The sequence below is a fragment of the Melospiza melodia genome, chromosome 4, assembly GCF_035770615.1.
Source record: "Melospiza melodia melodia isolate bMelMel2 chromosome 4, bMelMel2.pri, whole genome shotgun sequence".
Lineage (NCBI taxonomy): Eukaryota > Metazoa > Chordata > Aves > Passeriformes > Passerellidae > Melospiza > Melospiza melodia.
Genome location: NC_086197.1, coordinates 54,724,689 through 54,747,731, shown reverse-complemented (window position 1 = coordinate 54,747,731; position 23,043 = coordinate 54,724,689). Strand labels below are relative to the sequence as shown.

The window sequence follows — 23,043 nt, the reverse complement described above, 5'->3', positions numbered from 1 at the left end:
TGTGAAAGACACAGCCTTTGTTTCTAATGCTTGGTGTAGGATCCAGACTGCTCTCCTGTGCGCTCTGTCTTTTTTCCCCCCCATTCTCCATGCTGCCATGGATCTGCAGCCAGCTCAGGAGAAACAGAACCCAAAGTGTTCCAGCAGCCAGATCTCACAGACATGTTCCTGTTCCTTTGTTACCCCGTGTTCTCACATACATTTAGCTCATATATCTTACCCCTTGGGCACTTTTAAACAGAAGTATCACAGTAGCATCTTGATATTAGTGCTGCATCCTGCAATCAATTGGCTGTTGGTCTCATTGCAGAGAGCTAGAAAAAGCTCCATTGCATTCTTGCTGGAAAAGCCACTCCAGTCTGGGAAATCAAATAGCTGACAAAACATGGGTGTTCATTCAACATGCAGCAGGCATGGGCCAAATGCACTCCCAAGCCCATGCAAAATGCTCATCAGTCCACAGCCCACTGGTGCCACATACTTTTCTTTCTTACACATCGGAAATTTGCAACTCGGAAGCTCTTTTGCTTTAAATAAAGTAAAAAGACAAAGGCACCCCCTGAATAGAGTCAATACTCACAAACAGAAATATCCTTAACCTGACCTCCCTGATCCTTCCCTGTGCTATTGGATGGAAATGCACTGAAATCAGCTCTCATTTTTTATGTTCTAGGTCTCAAGCTCTCTGTAACAGCCACAATCCTCATTATGCAAATGTTGTATTTTGCCTCTGTGCTTTCTGCACAAATGCTTTTGGTTGTGTTTTCCTGGTTATGTGCAATTTCACACGTCCAGTGAAATTTCAGCCTCTATAAAAAATTTGTTCAGTGTTTATAAAATCATTGCTTTCAGCACTCTGTCATCTAGAAGTTGCTGCTTTCTACCCAAGGCAGGCAGGAGGGCTGTTTTATGCCTACAGTTCTCCTACCAGTGACATTTCTAATGTTTTAGAAAAAGAAAATAAAACCTGACAAGTCAGATGAAAGGCTAAAGTTGATATTACAGACAGATAGGCTGGAAAGGTAAAAAGGAGTAGAATTAGAAACATCTCTAAAACTCAAGACATGAACACATTATGTGATGAGTTTAGGATACAGCAGCTACTGTGCCCCTAAGTTCTTGTGCAGACACTTCCACCTACTCTCTTACTTCCTTATCTTGCTGAGAAGCCCTGCAAATTTGCCCACATTTGGATGCTGAGTGCTGTATGTCATGCTGTGGTTTTCTGTAACCAAACTCCCCAAGCACACATGCCCAGACTCGCAAGAAGGATGAGAAATAAGTGTTGTGCAAAGAATTAGGAAAACCTGTGCCAGCCTTGCTAGCAGCATGAAGGCTTTACCATTTCATCTACATCCATAGGTTTCCCTTCCAAGTTGGTTCCTACAGTCACTGACTCTACTTTTCCTAAGCCTTGCTTATTAATGAGGATTTCCAAATTTGCATTTCTTCAGCAGGCTAAGGACAGGGGACATAAGTTCTAGAGACACAAAGGGGTCATTCAATCTTGGAGTGCTCCCTGGTTTTGCCAGAGAACAAGCAAAAGTGTCAAGAAACAAGAGTGTAATACTAAAGTAGCAGAGGAATGAGGGGAAGGCCAGTCTTATCTTTTTTCCTTGGAGAACCTCCCTAAAACAGAAAAGGCAGAAAGTCATGGTGGTGCTATTGCTATAAAGACAGAAGCTCAGGATCTGCAGAGCCCTGAGATACCCTGTGAAACAAGCTTGGATTTGACAGACTCCTCTTAAACAGTACAAATGCAATTGCTACATGGATTTAAAACACTGAAAGATGAAGATTTTGTTTACTGCAAATACTTTGTTATGTACCCTAATGCCCAAAAGTAAAATAGAGGCTGGATTTATTCTGAAACATGGTCAAGAATTTTAAAATGGGCTTTTGTACACGCAAACAAAGGGAGCATGGGAAACGAGTGATTGTGAGTTACTTAAATGTCAAGGATTACATTGTACCAGGTAAAACTGAAATGTAGCACAGGGACTCAGTTTCATAAATTAAATGTCATTGCTGATGGGTACAAATTATATAAGAAAGATGGAAAGGAAAACCGAGGTGGCACTTTGTCAGATGCATTTATAGCTGCAGCAAGACACATTTCAGCTGCAAAGTAATTTAAAAAACAAAACAAAACCTAACAAAACAACAACGAAAAACCTCAAACAACTAAAGTGGATATCTGCTGCAGCCTACTCCAGCAGCAAGAAAGCAGGAATGAATTAGTCTCTCTTAAGGTACTCAAAGCCACAAAACACAACTTGTGGAGAATTCAGCTGCCCACATTTCTTTTAACAAATACGACCAAACACTGACCAAAGAAGTTCACAAGTTACACAGAAACTTGCTCTAATCCAGACAGTACAGGTTCTTGACAAATAAACAACAAAAATGCCCCCAATCCAGGAACCGTAGCAGAGAAATTAAAAGGACACCATGAACACAGTATCTAAATGTAACACGGTATAGAGTTTATTTGTTTGACTTAGAAAAGGTTTCCCACATAATTAACTGGACACATATACATTAAATATACAAACTTATACCAAAAGAAACACAGAAGGCACACATTCAGCCAAGTGGCTCTTTCTGAACCACTCACCACTGCAGGCCAGAACGAGAGAGCCATGAGCCCCAGCTTCATTACTTTCTGTCCAAAACCAGGACCACAGCTGTAGGCCCCATGGTGCTCCACACAGACCAGCCAAAGAGGGAAAGAGATCCAGAGGACAGGCGTCCTCTTGGGATTGTGCATGGTCAGGATAGAGATGCCAAAGAGAGCTAATCTGGCTCTTTTGAGTAGCAACAGAACCATTCCCATCTTTCCCACCCCCTTGGGAGGTTGGTGACTTGATTACAAGAGGGGACATCTTGGGCAAGCACCAAATGACAGCTTATTTGAATACTGCTGTACCTTCAACCTCTGCTGGCAGACTTCCAACACAATTCCTAAGCACTGCTCTTTGCCCCTGTGACCCCCAGCACCACCAACCACATTTTATCTGGAGAGCAAGAGAGGTTCATTTTACAGGTCACAGCCCCAGGTTTCTAGCACTCATCAAGAACCACAATCAGCAAAAACTAGTCAAAATAAATGTGGTCACCTCACACAGACTCACTTCTGTTGCCATAGGAGCAGGTAAATAGCTCAACTTCAGCAGATTTTATCTTCAGGGAAGAACTAGTTCCACCAGAGCCTGAAACCTCCACTCTGGATCAACAAGGCTGTGTGCGTCCTCAGTCATGCTGAGTTTAAGGAGCAGATTTATATCATGCAAAAAAGCAAGTTTGTTCTCTCAAATTAAGTAATTAAGCAGTGTGTGATAAGCCTAAGGAATTCTACTAGCCCTTGGAGTCAAGGCATGAGACTGATTTCCATGGAAAGAATCTGAAAACAAGTGAACATTACCTTTCAGGAACTGGTGTGGCAATCAAGGAGACAAGCAGATGAGAGACTTACTCTGGAAAGGATATCCTGTTAGTTGACAGGTTAAAAAAAAGAGCTCTGACATCCGCAATAGGTAAGAGAAAGTAAAGCACACTAATGTGAAAGCACAGAAGGAAAGGAAGGACAAGTGAAATCAGCCTCTTGGACTAATTGTGAAGTCACCCAGGATGAAGCAACAAGGAGATAAAGGACTTCCTGGAAAACCTGACCATATATATCAACATGGTGCTAATTAGTTAATTAACCTATTGCACAATTAAAAAAAGAAATATTTTAAAAGCCTGGGAGGAAAAGGAAGCACCAGATGACACTGCTGTTTTCAGAACAAAAAGTGGAACAACATCAGCTTAATAAATTTATATCTGATCTTTGCTAACAAAGTGAAATAAATACAAGGAAAGAAAAAAAAGTCTCCCAAACGTCTTCAGAGTGGTAACCAAAGTATGGCAAAATCATGCCACTTTCAAGAATCCTACAAACACAGTGAGTAGCTTTAGGCACATGAGCTACACACATGAAGCCAACAGGATAACTCAGCTATCACTTCTACATCCAAGTGGTGGTGTCATTTCCAACACCTCTTTTTTTTCCCATTACCAGGAACAATTTTATGAAACACTGCTCATAATATGAGCTGACAGACCTAGCTGTAAAGCTACAGCTCATTCCCAGAAGGCTATATAGAATATATTATATAGACTGGCAAGCATTTAACCCATGGAGGATGAGTAAGTTTAACAGAGGGCACAATACCTTTGGTGTTTTACCATCTCAAGACATTCTGCAGGGTAAATAGAGTAAAATGGCCCTGCTTGCCATTCAAATTAAGTATACTTCAAGGAAAGGTATTTAATCAATCAGTGAATCAATCAATTGCATTTTACCATCAACTACAGACAGCTGTTGGAGTGTAACAACCTCTACTGCATCCCAGCCCCTAAAAGTCTTTTGATCAGCTGCTTCTGTGTTGGGAGTGTATCAATTGCCTTTGCTGTGAATTTGTTGTGCAGCTAAAAACCCAGATGGTTTCTCTAAACAAAAAGCAAGAAAACTAAACCTGTGTTTTTCTGATGTTTAACTATTTTTTTTTGGCAAGCAGGCATGTTAGTTTTCGGGTCTCTTCTAATAACTAGGATCTAATTTTTTTAGGTATCACAAGAGGATTTACTTATGACAGCAGGATATGTAATTTAAATGGCAAGAAAGCAGAGTGAAATGTCAATCTGCCCACTATAGAGACAAAAACAATCTGTTTATCCACTCTGTTAGTGAGCAGAAGTGGAAAAATGATAGTGAACAAGAGGACAGAAATGCCAGTCAGATCCCATAGTAGCTAGGAGGTAGTCATCAAGGAAACCATTAAACAGCCTGACAACAGTTCTTTTTGTACATGCATTGAATTTAGGGTTTGTTACTACAGAACACTTTAGAGGCCAAAAGAGGATTTTTAGAAAAGGACAAGTACATTCATTAAGACCAGGTCCAGAAGGAACTGCCAGAAAGCTGAGAAAGTCCATAGACTGCTAGAATGGTGTCGGAGAACGACCTCTGTATATACAAGCCTTGTATTTTATGCTTCTGTGATCACCTGTTACAGGCTATTCTCAGAGGCAGAACAGCAGATCAGATGGCCTTTGGTCTGATTGCACACAATGCTTCTTATGGATCAAAGCTCTCAATTTTAGCACGATTTAGATTCTGGAAAGGTTAACTTAAAAAAAAAAAAAGGGCATTTGAAAAGCTTGAAAAGCTTGCATGCCTCCTCTGCTTCCTCTTTCAACCCTCAAAGATGTGCTCCTTAATCATTCAGTTTCCATGAATGGTAAAAGTATTGCTGCATTAGCAGTAACGAGGATTTGAGCACAGCCCCTGAAGTCTGTGTTATTGCTGCCAGATCCTGCCCAGGCCCCTTATCAGGCATTTCTCCTGACCCAGTCTCAAGTGTATGTTAAACATTGCCCTATATTCCATTTTTCCTCTTTGCCACATTCTTGCTAAATCACTTTGTTCGACTGCTACATCTATGAGGTGAAACAGTTCAGATACTGCTCTGTAGGCTACTGTTGGCTAAACCCTTCTCCTGCCTGGGCCAGTGACAACAGGAATCTACAGGAAGACTCCTTATGGACAAAGGATTGCTCCACTGTCTGTAAACATCCTTATTTCACCCAGAATTTGCCACTGCTATTGGATTCAGCCTTACAGCCAGTCAGATCAATACATTTTTGCAGTGCAGTAGAGTAAACAATGCAACACAGTGATTCCAAGTCTGCAGCCAGACAGACTGAAGTAGCAGCACAAGTAAGTCAGAAAATCTCCTGCATTTCTCTGGGCACAGAACAAGCTCTGAGACCAGTCATCACAGTTGTTTTTATGTACAAAATATGTGTGCACATAGACATATGGACTAATACATTCATCACTAACCCTCATTTAAGGGACCAACTATCCAAAGTCCGCTCATCACCCAGTAAATGTGCTTTAGCCAGGGGTGCCAGATGCATCCAGGACCTGCAGTGGCTTTACAGATCACTGCATGAGGATATGGCTGTAGGTTCAAAATCAATCAAGAAGTTACTATTGCAGCTTGTGATTCAGTCTTTAGTTCTCCAGACAATCCTTCCCAATCAAGATAACACGCAGGTAGATTGTTTGTTTTTATCGCTCATAGTGGAGTTTGGATTCAGGTTACCTGGAAGGAAAAGAAGTTAAAGTAGTGTTAATGTTAAGTAAATAAGCCCTGGATAAAGTTTGGACTCATGCTTCACTCTCATTTTTTACTATGCACCTTGTGTTAGACCGACATTATTCTGCATGCTCTCATTGCTTTTTTTCTGCTGTAGTGAAATGAAGAAACATTAAAATAAGATCAAATGCAGAGAATATTGTAGAGAAAACCACTGGAGAAGTATTTCTAGGCTTTGCCTTGTACCCAGTCCAGCTTCATTAGGTCCCAGCTGGCACTGATAAATAGTCTGGTCATGCCTTGGGTGAGAAGTTTTCCAAAGAGTGAGGTATGGAAAAAAACCCTGACAACCCAAGGTCGTCTCATTCATTTGATACCTACACACATTCTCAGTAGAGGTTTTTTTTCACATTTTGTTCCAAACATCTCTAGTGCCAGTGTTTCCACCACTGCCTTTGCAAGATAAATCCCAAGGCCTCAAGGTCTCTCACTAAAGTGGCAGAGTATGCTGCCTCCAGTTTTTCATAATCCTAGGTTTTTTCACTGCTTACTCTATGAATTTCTTCTGCTCCCAGTATCTGTACCTTTCAACGCTTGCACTTCTGTCTGGTGTCCATCATTACAGCCAGATGTTGATCTGGATGCCCCAGTATATGTCTCAAGCACTGTACAGAAGTGCGTTCAGAGGCTTTGCAAGTAAGGGAGCTCATCTGAGCTCAGTAAAGCTTGCATGACTCTGGCCCAGGGCAGCAGGGACCGACAGGGGCTGCCAAGTGGCTTGGAATCACTCTGAACACAGGCAGGCCCACTCATGTATTTGTACAGAAGGAAGGTACATGTGCATCTCCCAAGCACTTGGAGCCAGATGCCAGTTCAGAGGGAAAACAGAGAGTGAAAACTGCCACAGGTCATGGCGACATGCTACTGAGAAGTCTCAGTCTTGCTAAGTTTAGGGAGCATTCAACTCAAGCACTGCCTCTGAATTGGGCTCCAAGTGAATAATTTTCAATGTCACTCTCTTGCCTGAAGGGTATTTGATCAATGCTGCCCTTACCTGTAGATGATGGGGAAGAGAAGAGCTCTCTTTTCTCCCCCTCCTTCTCTCCACTTTCTTCCACACTGCATCTCCTTGATGTTCACCTGGGAGGTGGCACTGCACCCTGCCCTCACTTCTGTGGCTGCTCTGTGTGCTACTGCCTCCTCCCCACAGCTCCCTGTAGCATTTCTTTCTACCTGTTCCCCTCTGACATATCCTGCATGTTAGTGTTATCATTACTCCTATCTCCTCCCCACCCCTCTTTCCTTCCCTGTCTGTATCACATTTAAGACCCTCATGCTTTTTTTGAAATATGTCTGTGCTTCTCTGCTTAATTTCAACTCCCAGCCCTTTTATTCTTGCCACTTTCTACTCTTGTCTTCTGACCTTTTTCTACATATCCCACTACAGTTAGAGCAAACATCCTCCTCTTATGTACCCAACAATGTTTCCCTCTTTCTCTCTTTAGAAAAGAGGCTGAAAATTCCAGTTACCACCCTTCCATGATCTTGCTTTGGTTGAAAAATGCTGGTGATAACCAAGCAGCTATTCCAATGCTTTTGCAGTGCCCAGCATAAATTCCATTTCCTGTTGCAAGAAGCACACAAAACTGAAACACAAAATCCTTCTACTAAGGGTGTGTATTTTGCAACCACTGCTCATGAGGAATGAAGTTGATGCATGGAGCACCTCAGGACAGCAGACCCTTCTGAACAAGCCCACTTTGCTTCTTCCAAAGGAGAACACAAACTAAAAAGTCTGCACCTTCTGAAGGCACACAGCTTTCAGACTTTTGCAGTGTTTCCCAGAAACTGCACACAGAAGTCACTGTCTCTGCTGAACACAGTCTGCTCAGCACCAGCTTAAAATTAACAAGATTCTGGTCAGGTTCAGAGCTGCTCTTATGTTCCTCAGCAGGCAACAGTGAAATCCAGTGAAATTCTGATAATTTCATGATGTGGTTTGAGAAAACCTTTTAAGACAATGTACAGCTTGCCATGTGCTAGGACAACACCTCAGGGTGTTAATTCAGATACTTAGTTTGGGACATTACTTTCTATCTGGAGCCCTTGTATTTTCCAGACTCCCAATTCTGACTCATAGGAATCCATTTCTAGCCTGTAAAAGCTGCATCAGATTTTCAGACTCCATCACAGCACACACTTCCATCATTTCCCTTCCCAGCTCAGATTCTCTTCATCAGCATTTGCTCCTACAAGAGTGAATCTGACTTTCAGCCTGCTTGAATAATGTCTTTCAACTACTCTATGAGCTACTCAGGTGTGGATCTGGTCTCTCCATGCATTTGCAAGCTGGGATGTGTCTCTGTGGTGCTAAAGAATTAATAGTGACTTTGGAGGATGTGTGCACAGGCAGGCCCATGGGGCTTAAGTGTGCTGTTTAATCTTTACAAAAGGGCAGCTATTTCAAACTGTGAAGCTCTGAATAATTGCATCCTAACCTGCTTGCATACCAAGTACCCTCTCTTTCATTTCCACTTCTTACCTCCCTTCTGTCACCCAGAATATCACAGCACCAGTTTTTACTAGTTTTGCTCAAAGTTTTGCTTAAACTTTTAAACCTAAGTTAGTCCTAAAGTTACCCAAGAACAAAGTGTCTCCTATCTTTATACTGAGGCTGGGACTCTATTCCATGGCTGTGTTTAAGAATTTTTTATTAAATCCTTTTCTGTTCCTCATGAGTCTCCATCTATCTAATGTGCCCTCTACCATCTCTGTTCACATGCCACTTTGGGACTATTAGACTAGAGAAGTGTTCTCTCACAAAAAGGTAATTTATTTCAAAAGCAACTCACAATCCATGATCTTCCTTCAGCCTTTGATGCCACCAGATGGACAAAGTCTACTTACACCCTACTTCAAAAGCTATGGAGTCTCCCAGTGCCACCATGAACAGGCATTCTCAATTTGCATAAACCAAAAATACTAGCAAGGACTCACTGGAAAGATTTATCAGGTCAGAAAAAGCACAGTGGGAAGACTGGTGTGCTGGACCTCAGCATCTTCCTTAGACCTGTTCTCAATTCTTCCTTCCCCCTTACTGAAAGAGCTGGCAGTCTGCAGGAAGTAACAGTGGCAATAAATAAAACTTGAACATAATAGCATGGAAATGTATTTGTGGAAATGGTCTAGACCAAGCATCAGACTGTCTGGCACAGATCCAGTGTTTTAGGAGGAACAGGGACATCCCTGCTGCCTGGATGGTGTAATGCCCCAGCAGGGTGCAGTGCCCCACTGTCCACCAAAGACATCAACCTCTTGTGCCTTAAGCTGGGCCTGATTTCATCAGGACATTGTGGGAAGGCCAGGCTGGCTGCTCTGAAACGAGTGACACTGAGAATCTCTGATATGCAAAGTGCTGATGACTGAGAGATTCTCTCCTTCTGTCACTAGAGGGTAGTGCAAGCACTCAGCTCCATTCCTGCGAGTGGAAATGCCCATATACCTCCCCACAGGTCTTCACCGATTTTGCTTTTCCTGGCTTTGAGGAATGGGGCCCACCAGCACATAATGTCTGTGCTCAAGACTTACTTGGAGAGAGGATCTCTTTAGACCAGGGTTTACTTCTACCTCCCCAGATTCTAAAATGGATCTACTACAGTCTTAAATAAATTAACTATTCCTTCTTATAATTCCTCTTTCTTGTGTTCATTTGGCATTTTTGAGTCTGTCGTTCATTGAGCCAGAAATATTTCCAGGAACCTAATTAATCATTGTTGTTGACCATCTCAATTCCTTGCTTTTCTTCTTGGTCCCAAAAGAACATCTTTCCATTTCACATCATGGTAACTGCAAAGCAATTCAGTCTCTCTACATCTGCATTTTGCATTCATCAGAGCACTGACCAGACAAGTGGAGGAGAATTTTTTCCCTTGCAATTAGTTTATTTTCCTGATGGTGCAGGAGGTATTGACGCCCAAAACAGCTCAGTGAGAGGAAGACAACCAGGATGAATAGTCCAAAGATTTACTTCAATCTCACAAAACATGTAAAATGTTGAGGAGTTAGCTATGAACCCATAACCCATTAGAAATCTTTATCATTTGTGTCTTCAACTGACTGAAGCCTTTGAAGGACTTAATGAAAATATCAAACATGCATTAGCAAAGAAAGAAAAGTTGAGATCTAGTGACCTACTTCTTTGTAGCTTCTATTTTCATGACCTTCTCCTCCATTTCAGAAGGTGGCAAAGGAGCAAATTAAAAAGACTTGCACCCTTTCCTTCAATCCTTGTGCCCTCACCTCAACATAAACACATTTTCCTCTTTTCTCCACCAGGAAATTTGTCACAGGAAATATACCTGCCTAAACTCTAATGAGGAAAGGAAGGAATTACACTGAAAATCTGTCTGCAGCCTGCTAGCCACTACCATAGAGAACACAGTGCTGCTGTTTATTAGGCAAATGCACTTAATGGACTCAGCACTGTTTTACACAAGGCAATGTTCACTTTCTCTCCCTTTGCTGCTCAAAAGTATGAGAAACAACCTCATGAGAAGTACCAACCTTACAGTAAGACTGCCATTAAATTGCTTCCAACTTATATTGCCTGTATCTTTTGATACAACTTCTACCCTTTGTTTTTGCTCATTTTGATTCAGAATGAGAGGATCTACTCACAGGTGCCCATAATGGGTATGCTTGCATCAATCAGCCAAGCTCAAAGCAAGGGACGCAGAAAGCAGAGTATGCTGTAAAAGGTTTTACCTGAGTTGCCTCCAGCACTCCGAACACTAGCATGGCCAATGCTGAGCCTCTCATATTCCAGTTTCATGTTCCCAAGGTCTTCTCCTGAATGTCCTTCACTGGCAAAAGAATTGGCTTCAATGCTTGAGCCTGGAGAGCGCTTGGCCTTGCGACTGAAAAGCCCACTGGCAAACCGCTTCCCTTGCTTTGCATTGCTCTGTGCATCTTCCTTCTTTATGTCACGGATGGACTCTCTGGATTTGGATTTATTTTTCAGGTCCATGTGGAGCCGGGACAACAGTTTCTGGGGGCTCCGATTCAGCTTGTTCAAGTTCTCCAGAGGTGGATCTATTTCTGGGAACACTTGCTCCAATGTGACTAAGTCATTCAGGAACTGATTTAACCGTTTCTTTGACTCACTTGTTTCCTCCTTTTCCATGTTTCCCTGATGGTCTTGCCTGTGCCGTGAAGCCCAGAGCATCATATCACCACGGGTTGCCCCTGCTACTAAACCATACTTTGGGTTAATGAACTTCCGAGCCACGGTGGAGGAATGAAAGCCTGGCTTCCCAATTCCATGGAGGAATGGGTTAGCAATGCCCAGTTCCTTGTATAAATTAACTTCCTCTGAGATGGCGTAGAGCTCACGAAACTCAATGTCAAACATCTCCACGTGCTGTCCTGTCAAGACTAGCAGGATGTTTCTGTCAATGTGAGATGAAGTCCACGTGAAGCTAAGAGGAGGAAACAGAACCGACATTAGATTTTGGGGTGCATACTTGACCCAGCCCACCTAACAAAACCTAAGACACTACAGAAGAATATGTAGCATTATGACATTTGCCCTTATATCCTTGGCCAGATGGGCCCCAATAGGTACATGACACAACATTATTGTTCTTCTTTAGACATGTAGACCAGATTTGGGAGAAAAGGCCCTGAAACTCTGCAAAAAGGGTCTTTAAAAGGACCCTTTTAAAAAAGCAGCACTGAATCAACAGGAAGAGTCTCTGGACTGAAAACCTCACTGAAGAGAACTGAGTACAGGGACTGGTGGGGAGTCCTTGTAGACCCCTTCCTGATGCAGTGTGGAACTGTCTCTAGCCTTCTGAAAAGGTCTGCCAGCATGGGTATGTTCCATTCTCTGAAGAAGGGCTCTATGCCACCTTCTCTGTTGTCCCACTCCAGTTTCTACAGACGCCACACAGATTACACAAGCTGGGATAGAAGGGGGGTGACAAGTGAAGAAGACTCTCAAGCAAAGTAATCTTTAAATTAATGCCTTAAACAAGAGTAACCCACCTGTATGATCCAGTGGCCACCTTTTCTCCATCCACCATCAGGAATCGGGATGCCAGTGTGCCTTTGATCTTCCCTGATGGCATGTAGAACCCAACTCCTGTCACAGAGCGTATGCGGACATTCTAACAGGGAGGTGAAAAGACAAAATGTCACAATAAACAGGGCAGAAAATTACATAATTGCCAGCTCCAAGTGTTAAGATGTCACTCACATTGTCTCACTACTTCTGGGACTACAGCTCATTTTGTATCAGCCACCAGAAGGGCTGCAAAGGAAAGCATAGTGCTGTAAGCCCTGTTGTCATCTCCTGTCTACACAGGTCACTCCTCTCCATCTTGGACAGTTTATCACTGTCCAAGGGGTCATCAAAACCCTGCCTGCTGTCTTCAGCTATTCACTTGAGCCACTGGCAAGACAATGCTTTCAGATAAGTGTCTCTACTAATGTCCTGAATAGAGCAGCAAAGAAAAATTTCTGAAGATGAGGAGGGAGAATCTTTTCATAAAATGAATGGAAGTAGTTAGAAAGAGAATACTTCTCCCCAAACTTCAAATCTCACACCCTTTTGTCAGCAAACCTACAAGTAATGAAACAAAGCACTACCAGACACAGAAAAACCACAAAGTTAGGGTTACATGATTTTCAACAATAGATGAGTGCCTCTGCATACTATAAGGATATGTTTGCACACTGGACTGAGTGTTACTCTGCTCATGGGTCCTGGCTGCACAAGGCTGAACTCCCAACGTGTCTAACATGAAACATTCCCCCTCTCCTCCCACCAAACCCAAAAACATTGAATGTCAGTAAAGGTTTGGAGCAAATTATCTTGTCACTTTGACACACAAATCTAGACAATTTTCCTCATTCCACCATATTTTTATGTAAGGATTCCTTAAGAATGAAAAGCTAAAAGCACTGTGAATTGGAGTCATAAATCCAGGGTTGGGAGTCAGATAGTCCCAGGCATAATTGCAGTTCTGATACTGCTCCCTGTGATGTTCTGAGAAAGTCAATTCACCTTTGTTTCATTCTTCCCCATCTGCAGAGAAGAAAAATCAAGAGGATTTGGCTAATGCTAGCACAGTCTCAGGTCCCACAAAGAGCTAAGTCCTATTACTATAAACCTCACCGACAGCTTAAATACTGATAGGCTATAGAAATCAGCATGCAGGAATGAGTGATTATAAGAATGCAGATTTCTTTCAAAAGCTGTTTTTTCTGAATACAACTCCTGCCTTTTGAAACTGCTGCTATTTTCCCAACTAGAATACAGCAGTCAAAATACAAATTCTGACTAACAGTAACTGATGATAGCTCTGTTTTGCATTCAGCTGTTGCTTGATCTGTCTGGAGTCCTGTGTGGGCATTAGCTAATTAATGCTCCCAACACTGCTGAAAGTATTATTACCCCATTTTAAAGATGAGTAGCCTAAGACAGAAAAAGATGAAGTGGCTTGCCCAAGGCCTAGCAAATGAGTCATATGTATGGGATGCTGAAGACAAGTTGGGTAGAGCACAGGAGAAATGGTGCCCTTTCCAGTAATTAAAATAACATTTGAATTTGGCTGAATTTTTTTTTTCCTTGCTGATTAATCTTGGATGTGGGATTTGCCAAATCATGCTTTGCTGACAGCACAAGACAAGAAGTCAGTCAACAGCTCTGACCTGATATTACTCCTTTGAATCAAGAAGCATCAGCCTGTGTGAGTAGAAAGCTTCCAGCATATAACAGTGTGGATCTTAATGTGCTTGTATGTTCTATCACCTTCTTTTGGTGGAAAGAAAGCACACTTGAATTTCTGCAGTAAGTGAGCTGTATGTAACACGTAGAAAGGCGCAGAGGGGATAGAGCTGAACGGCTGAGCACATAAACCTCCTTGAATAAAATAGGTACAGGAGTGCATTAATACATCTTGAAATGCAGAAAACAAGCAGAAAGTCATATAAACATCAAGTCACTTAACAGGTTATTTGTATACAATTTTCTGCCTTGAAGGATCTTGGAACATTTGTAGACTGCTAAGTCAAGCTACAGAGGAAGAACGAGAACATGTACCAAAGAGTGCACAATAACAAAAGAGGAAAGACAAATATAAATGAAGTGAGATTGCAGGCATTTTCAGACAGCACTAGAATTACAGTAGTAACAAATATTTTGAGTAGAGGACCAGTTAGCTCACCAGATAGAAGTGACACCTCCAGATCTGTATTGTTGCAGAAGCCTGCTTAAGGTTTGTTCTGTAATATCCTGTTTATGGGAGATGCAGTCTGCATTAAATTTCTATATTTCCTTTCCACAGACTTGCACCACTCCTCACCACAAGCAGTGACTAACATCTCCCCGGCTACAACTCAATATGACTGGTAACAGTCAAGCCTGACAGAGCATCCTAATACAAATAGTAAGGAACTGGTCTTCCTTGCTTTATTGTCACACTTTTAAACCTCACTCTGAATCCACAGAAAGCTAAATCAGACCCAGTTTAGAAAGTCAGTAATGCTGTGACTGACTTGGCAGACCTAGGCCGTAGTGCTTACAAACTGGGGCTGAGAAAGGGGAATACACAAGACAGACCCTAAAGGGAGGTGTTGTAACTGCTTCCACCAGAGAATTCTATGTGCACCTTCCCTCTTAGAACTGAGAAATCCTCTGTTTGCCCAGGACAGTTTTAGAAAGGGCATGGTTACTGACAAAATAGTGTAACTTGCAAGTATTCAGGTAGAACAGGATGGAATGCAGCTAGCTGGGACATGGTCTGCCAAGATAATTACTGAGTATTATCTGTGTCTTTACAAAAAGAGAGCCTTGCAAGTTCCCATCTCAGAAGGTCACAAGTAGTCTAGAAGAATACTCCAGCAGACCATTAAAAAACCAACAGCACTGCTTCACATCACATTCCACCCCTCCCTCATCTCAGGTAGAAGTCAATGACAAAACCCATAAAATACCGAAATGAAATTACAAAAGTTTATCAGGTAGAAGCTTTTTAGACTTTCTGAAGTGAAAGGGAAAACTTCTTACATGTTAGGAAAATGAATGTAAAAATTAATGTGAAGGTGAACTTCCTGCAGATAAATCATTCCCTGGGCTTGCTTGGAGAATTCTCTGTCTTTGGGCAGGAGTGTCTGTTACTGTGGTTGGGGTTAACAGAAACATGAAGACAAAAACCACCTATCTAAAATCTGGTGAGAACATTCACCCTCAGGTCCTGCAAAAAGAGGAATTTCTGAGGAGCTATGAATTTAGTATCTATGAGAACTCTGATTCACTGTGATCTCTGTAGAACACTCTTGTGTCAAACATAACAGAAGTCTGACAAACCATGTCCTGTAGGCTCAGGAAGCCATATGACTCACACACACAAGACATGCTCTTATGAACAACCCATGAATGTTCTGATGATTGAATTTAAATACATTTCTGGTGAACTCTGGCCTTCAGACAAAAATAAAAGTTTTTTTCATTTAATGCTTGGAGTTGGCTAAGTACTTTTACTCTTTGTAGGGTGAGGTATGGTCTTCCTAGAGCAGTTTCCCTCCCATGAGACTGTCAGCAGATCATGACACCTTGCCATCTCTACAAAAAGAATAAAATAGCCAGGAATTTTGTGAAAATGTCCATCGCTGTACAGAGACAAACCCAGTGTTAACTGTAAACCTCCCTGTATTGGTACTGTTGAAGTATTCACTTTGCATTGGATGAACAGGGCAACGGGACCAAAAGGGCAGAAAACACAGAACAAAATGAGTATCTGGTGGTGACAGAAGACAGAATAAACATTGTGACACTGCAGTTCACAGTAGTGCATCATCTCTCTCCTCCTGGGATCAGAACTTGTCTCTAAACCTTAGAGTTATATCTCATGTGGCTGCAACTTCCTGAGAAAAGAAGCCGTCCTCTGTACCTTGCACAAGCATTCCAAGGGAAAGGTGGGCAGAAGGGCAGGAAAGAAGAGTATGCAACTCCTTTGCTGGCAAACTATGTCTGGTGAAAACTGGTAAAAATCTTCTATAATAAAGCAAAATGGTAATTCAAAAAGGAGAAAACATCTTCCCTGTTGCTAAAAATCAGTAGAAGAAACTCAGACATCAAAGCAGATATCAGGAGAAAGACAGTAGATAAGAAATGGGTGAAAGAAAGTTTCCTCAGCAATTTCAGTATCTTCTGCAATCAAACAACGTGGGACAAAATGATTCTGCTGAACAAGACTGGAGGCCCAGCTTGCTTTCTAGCTTTAAATCTGGATCTTCAACTCTTGACACATTACAGAAGAAGGGCTGGGAGGAGTCCTCAAGGGGAAACCTTAACCTTCTGGAGCTTCCTTGGGTATCCAAAGCCTGTTGCCAGGGAAATCCCTACATGATGGTTTCTGCTACACTGACCCAAGCAGCAGCACAGGCATGTCCAAGGCAGCTCTGGGTGAGATACTAAGAAAACATCTTCCTTGAGAGGCAAATGACTTGTTTCCCCATTCCATGAAGAATCTCCCTGGTCATTCCATAGAACCATATACAGGAATTAACTGCATTGGCCTCAGCAAGACTAAAAAAATACCTACACCATACTTGAATAAAAGATAACAACCTTCAGGGGAATTTAAGATCCAGTATGAGATACCTGGGAAAAGAGGGGAAAAATTTGAAGGATAGCAATCTGTGGGCTGAAGCTTTGCAGAATAGTGAACAACTAGGTCAAAAGTTGTTAATTTATTCTCAGTGGACTTGCTTCAACTCAGCTTGTACTACTTTTAGCTGAAGATCTCTAAAGAAAAACATAGCACGGGCTGCCATGAAAGAATGGAATCATAGAAGGGACACAGAAACATTTTCTCCTTCTTTTGATTGCACCAGTTCAAACTGCACCTCCTTAGAGAGAGCCATACAACTAGACTGCTGCAGGACCTAGGCATTGCTGCAGCACATCACTGGGATCACTGGTTTAGGAGTGTCAAGCCTGTGTAGAAGGATAAGAGGATGAGCAGAAGGGGATTGCTTTAGAGACAGAAAAAACAGACTGAAAGGAACTCAGCTCTCCAATAGCAACACAGCTCTTTCGAAAATGCCAGGATATCTTTTCATTCCCTCTGTCCAGGAGTTAAAATATTCTAGTACTGAAGACATCATTGCTGTACATGATGACACAGTAAGAAAAGTACTGGGAAACTGGTACCAGAGCAGATGGAACTACTGCTATGTACCAAAGAGACACAAGCCTAGGAGACACAATACCACTGGCACTTGAAACACGTCTGTTATAATGAGGTCTGTGTCTTGCTTTCAAAGATACCAGAGGGAAGGAACTTCCACCACTGTTTTGGAAAAAAAGGGAAAACTTCTCAGCTGGATGTCTTTTTTGATGAAACTCAGAGCAGAGTGGTAGTTCACAGGAGAACTCTTCAGATATATGCAGGTAATTTTCATCCAGATTTAAGATAGTTCCTCTAAAATGATTAAGATGAGATTCTATAATCTTCAGAGCTTTTTGAGTTTTGGTTGTGTTTTGGGGTTTTTTTAACTATAAACTGAGTGTTTAAGGAAAATCCACTCCTCCTCCAGGCAAAAAGCACTTTTTCCACCGCCACTGTACAGAACAGTTGGATCACAAACGGGTGAGTCTGGCATCCCATAGGTTGTTTCCAACCCAGCAACTTTTTTCAGGATTTAGAACAAGTCTGTAGTAGCAACAGTGGCTAAAAAGATGGGGGGAAAAGGAAAGAATACAATACTAACAAGAAATACACAAAGGATTTCAGTCTGTATATAATGGAGCGAGATCCCTCTGAGGCTGCTTCTGCCAGCCAAGCTAGACTGACTACTCTGCTATGCTGCATGCACTATATGAAGGCACACTGTGGCCCTCAATCCCTTAAATTCTCCTTTAAGTCATCCTAGAGGAGGACTACAAGCTCATTCACTCACAGATGATCACTGTTGGGAAGGAAAGTCTTGATTTTCACAGAATGTGTGTGTCCTGTAAGAGGGATCCATGCAGACAACTCCAAGAGCTACCTGGAACTCTAGTTTGAATTCTAGTTTGAATCCTCACATAGAAGACCTGCAGCAATTTTCTCTGATACTTTTCTCCCCAAACAGGAATTTTGAGGTCATAAGTGCCAGGAAACTACACAGATCCCTGTCTTGGGTGAAAGGCAAAAAAATCCAAATCTTTCCTTTTTCTTTCCTTCTGTATTATAAAGCCACACTGTTATCCCTCTGTGTTCCATCACTTTTAGTGTTGTGGTACGGAGGAAGAGATGTGTTTGCTGGTCCAAGCAAGTTCCAAGATCCACTGCAACTGCAAAAGGCCAATGACCTGCAGAGATAATGGTTTAGCACTGAATACCTTACCCGGATCTGCAAGTCACTGAGGTCAAGGCATCTGCACATTTCCAGGAAGAGCCTGACTCCCTCCTCATCCAGGATGATATAGACGGGGATCCAGCGCTTGTACGCTGCATCGACAATATCGCGGAAGATGTCCCGGTCCGTAAACACATCCATGACCACTGCAATAATCTGCAAACAACAAGATGGTAGACAGACAACTGAATAAATATTAGGAACTGAAAGGAAGGCCTGCCCCACTGGTACAAAGTAAAGGAGAGCATTGATACCAGATAATGGAGGAGAAGCCTCCATAGGGAGAACAAAGTACAGGGAGGTACATGCCCAAGCACTATCAATAATTGTAATTTTCTGAGTTAGCTGCTGCACTTAGTAAATGTCTTTGAGAGTTCTCCTTCTTCCAGATGAAACTGACTTATTTTAGCAGCGTGAGGAATGCCAAAGCCAAATACCTAGTTTTTCCTCTGTTTTAAGAAACTTCCATTGTCTCTGTAAGGACTCACTTAAATGAAGAACACTGAAAATATATTGAAAAAAAAACACTGAAAATACAACGTTAACACTTAACCTGAAGGTGTCTAATGGAAGAGTGAATGTGCAGAGGAATCAGGGCTTGCATCCTCAACCATGATGCATAGTGTAGAAAACAAGAATTCTATTTTCCTTTTTTTCCCCCCAAATCCCTGTGAAAATCTGCTCTCAGGCTGGCTTCTCAAGGAATGATTTATTGGGCACAAACATAAACACCTCATATTTCTCAGAAAGGGACTGGAGTGTATTCAAGATTTGGAGGCAAAATGATCATTCCCTCTCTTCGCATGTATTGTTTTTCTGGTATAAAACTAATCCTTCTTTCCAGGCATAGATTTTACATAAAACAAAAGGTTTCACTGACGTGAGAGACAAGCCTGAACATTTATAGGATGAGTAACAACAAAACCAAGAAGGTTATGGGTAACTTTAATGCTGATCTTATAGAAAGGGAGAGAAAGACAAAACATGTATCTTTTACACCATTAGAAATACCAACTAATTTTTCTGCCTGAGTTATTCTTCTCAAGATTTTAAAGGTTATCAATGGAGGAAACTACTGTTTTTCTAGTCTCTCTGCATAACATCAGCTTGCCAGGTCAGAGCTGCCATGCTGACAGTATCCTGGGACTACAGCTGTCTAAATTTTAATTTCCCATCTGGGCTGGGGATGGCATATACAGGTGTGAATGGAGCTAAATACTGAACCACACTGTAGGACTTTCTTCACTTGATGCTTGGAAAAGGTGCAGCTCTCTTGCAGGAGCCCCCTAAGGAAGAGGGAATAATTCTCCCCAGAGACCTCTTTCCTGTGAAAAATGCCCTTGAACAAATGGCTTTTGGGAAAGTGATGCCACAGTAAACATCCCCCACTGCATCTGCTGAATCTCTGCTGAGTCCCTGCTTGTACAGCCAACAACAACCAACACATCTGCTCTGTCAGGCTCCTTCTGTCAACAGTGCTTACACCAGCTTCCCTTCGTTAGAGAAAGAAAAAAGAGCTGACGTTGTATTTATGTTCATCATTAACATGTAAGTTCCTGATGGAGGTGAACTGTGCTGCAGCTACTTCATACTAAGTCCCACATTAACTTCTACTAGGCAGGATTTCAGGTCCTGCCTTGGTTCTCCCTTCCCAGCAGGAATGTAACAGGAATGTTACCAGAATCTCTAAAAATTAAAACACAGCGAACTTGTACCACTTTGTTTCTGAACAACCCCATATACAGGCAAACCATAAATAAAGTCATGAACAGTTCATGCGTTAACTCGGGCCTGTTATGCTCCCTGTTCCCCCACACACAGTGGTATGGATGAGCTATTTAGGAGAAAGGATGCCAAATAATATTCATGTGAAGTAAGAACATCCACATAGGGAATGGACAGCAGAAGCAGGAACTTCTTTTCTCTCCATCCCCACCATTTGCAATGAGTGTAACAACTGCAGAAATTACACCCTATCCTGGACAAACCATTAATTGTCTGTACCGGCCTTGCAGTGTGAAGGGATGGCTCCCTCCAGGCTGTGGGGCCTTGGGTCAGTCCAGGCTTCTTTCCAAGACTGGGGACCATTGAGAACAGCAGCCAAAACTTCCCATGGGCAACGCCTGTTGTTGTGTTTGCCATCTCAAACCCTTGTCACAGCCAGGAGTGTTCCCAAGCACAGCAAGTCAGAGCATGAGTGTCTACCCCTGCAAGAGGTTTTCCCCATTTCTCTTCCAATCCTATGGATAATAAACTTATCTGTAGGGCCCATAGGTGTGCCTAGCTCTTCACAGGAATTTTAAGATTGGCAAGTTAATGCTTGCTAATCTCATTGCAGCTAGGTAGCTTAATTAACATATGTTTGTAAAATACTCATGATAAGCCACCCACAGACTTGTGCCACATATTACCAGTATCTGTTTAGACCCCCTCTCAGAAAAAAACAAACCCAACAATCCCCCACTCTCATTTGCTGACTAAAAAAGCTGCTACCTGGAGTGTTTTTTGCAGGGTGAGCTCAGCTGAACACAATAGGCATAGTTATCTATGAAAAGGACCATTAAACACTCAAATGGCTGTTAAACATGAAACCAGCTTCGGGCTGGGAGGGGCACAGTTTGTCCAGTCAGTGAAAAAAATAAAAATCTACAAAGGATTTAATTATTTCTAAGTGCCAGGCACAGCTATGGCCTTTCTTTCTGGGAAAGAAACAAACTTTCCCAGTTCTTGAAGAGTCTCTAGAAACCTTTGTAGCAGCGCAAGGAGGAGGTGAAGTTGCACTACATCAGAGTGTAAGGATTTTACAGCTTCTAAGTGACTGATCACACCAGTCACTGAACAGAATTACAGGGTGTACACAATTTTTGAAAGCAGGGAGCTAAGAAAATCACCCACCAGATTAATGCCTCTCTGGAAAGTTTTCTGTGTTTCCCGGCAGATTCGGTTTGAACAAGTCTGTAAAAGTGGTGCATATAGTGTGTGCTGGCAGAGGGGAACAGGTGGAGGAGGAAATGACTGCTGAATTATAAAGCGGAAAAACCAGAAAGCTGCAAAACTAAGCGCAGCAATGAAGTTTCTTACGCTGTTCTCCCCTTTACCCAAGGGGTGTGTCAGCTCTGACGGAGATCTTTTCCTGGGTGGTCTTCCCCGGGAACTTCACCCACATCCGGGGTGGGTGAGGAAAAACCTCGTGATTGCCCCCACCTGTTCAAGGCAAGCTCTTGGAGCATCATGGCTGGTTTGCTTCCTTGCCAGAGGTGCCCTGTCACCACCAGCAGTCATTTCCAGGGAAAGATAAACGGGAGGAGCAGCCTCATATTGTCTGCACTTTGTCTACTTGCAGCTCGGCCTGGACGGGTGTTGAGACCACAAAAAATAAACCCCAAAAACACCATCCCATAACGAACACGCTGCCCTGTCTGTAACTAGGGACACCTGCACACACCAGGTAGGGGTGGCTGTAACAGCATCACGACCTGTGAACCTGGGAATGAGGCCGGGACAGGACAAGGCGAACCACAGGTACAGAACCCCAACCGAGGGGAGGTGGAGAGGGTGTGAAGAGGTTTCACCCCATCACAGGCAACAGCTTCGGCAAAGCGTGACGCGACTGGCAACGAGGCGCAGGGAAAGCCCTGCCTGATGGACGCCGACCATTACAAGGCCAGAGCGAGGGCTCTCGCCCGCCTTGCACCCCATGCCCCGAGCCAGACCCTCGGCCCGGCTGAGGGCGGCAGGGCTGGCTCGGCCCGTCGAGGCCGCTCCGTACCTTCTGCGCCTGCTGGATCATGTCCCGCACCACCTCCTTCAGGTGCGGCGCGCTCTCCTCCTTGCGCGGGTGCGTGAAGAGGGACACCCGGCTGATGCCCCGGTAGAACGTCTTGTCGGTCCAGCCCAAGTCCAGCGGGGGCACCTCGGTGTCCGAGCACTCGGGCCAGTAGGCCAGCGAGAGGGTCTCGCCGCCGGGCCCCCGCGCCACCTTGCCGCCCTCCCGGGGGTCGTCGTAGCCCCGCCAGCCGCCCCTCAGGTCCTGCAGCTCCCGGCCGGAGAGGAAATCGCGGAGCTGCTCCTTCCTCAGCGCCTCCCGGTACGCGGCCTCGCCGCGGGTCACCAGAGCCTCCAGGGCTCGGCGCTGCTCCTCGCTGTAGTAGAAGCGGGCCTGGGCCTCCGTCACCTTCTCGTTGACGTGCAGCTCGTCCAGCAGCAGCACCTGGGACTCCGCCATGCCGCCGGCAGCCCCAGCGCAGCGCCGGCCGGGAGCGAGGGCAGGAGGCTGCGGCGGGAGCCGGAGAGGCAGGGCCGGGACCGCCTCACCTGGCCTGCCCGAGCCCGCCCCGACGGGTGGGGCGGCCGCTCCCCCGGGCCCCGGGGACACGGCTGTCCCCGCCGCCCGGCCCCTCTGCCCGGCTCCTGCGTGGGCCCCGGGGACGGGGCACGAGTTGCGGGGAGGACAGTTTCTGTGAAAAGGAGAACAACCTGACCTAAG

At 43.7% G+C, this 23,043-nt stretch overlaps 1 protein-coding gene across 2 annotated transcripts; it reads right to left on the bottom strand.

Annotated features, from left to right (window-relative positions):
• Positions 1-2,465: 2,465 nt before the first annotated feature.
• On the bottom strand, positions 2,466-22,797 carry FAM83F (family with sequence similarity 83 member F). 2 transcript variants are annotated; one of them, XM_063154584.1, is made up of 5 exons: positions 22,327-22,797; positions 18,546-18,713; positions 12,195-12,316; positions 10,914-11,626; positions 2,466-6,155 (listed from the first exon to the last, which is right to left on the bottom strand). In XM_063154584.1, exons 1-5 carry the CDS (start codon positions 22,780-22,782, stop codon positions 6,091-6,093), a joined length of 1,524 nt encoding a protein of 507 aa, XP_063010654.1. In that variant the 5' UTR covers positions 22,783-22,797; the 3' UTR covers positions 2,466-6,090. The 2 variants fall into 2 exon arrangements, with proteins under 2 accessions (XP_063010654.1, XP_063010653.1); XM_063154583.1 differs by lacking the exon at positions 2,466-6,155 and adding an exon at positions 9,160-9,263 and having other exon boundaries at positions 22,327-22,782.
• Between the last annotated feature and the right edge of the window lie 246 nt (positions 22,798-23,043).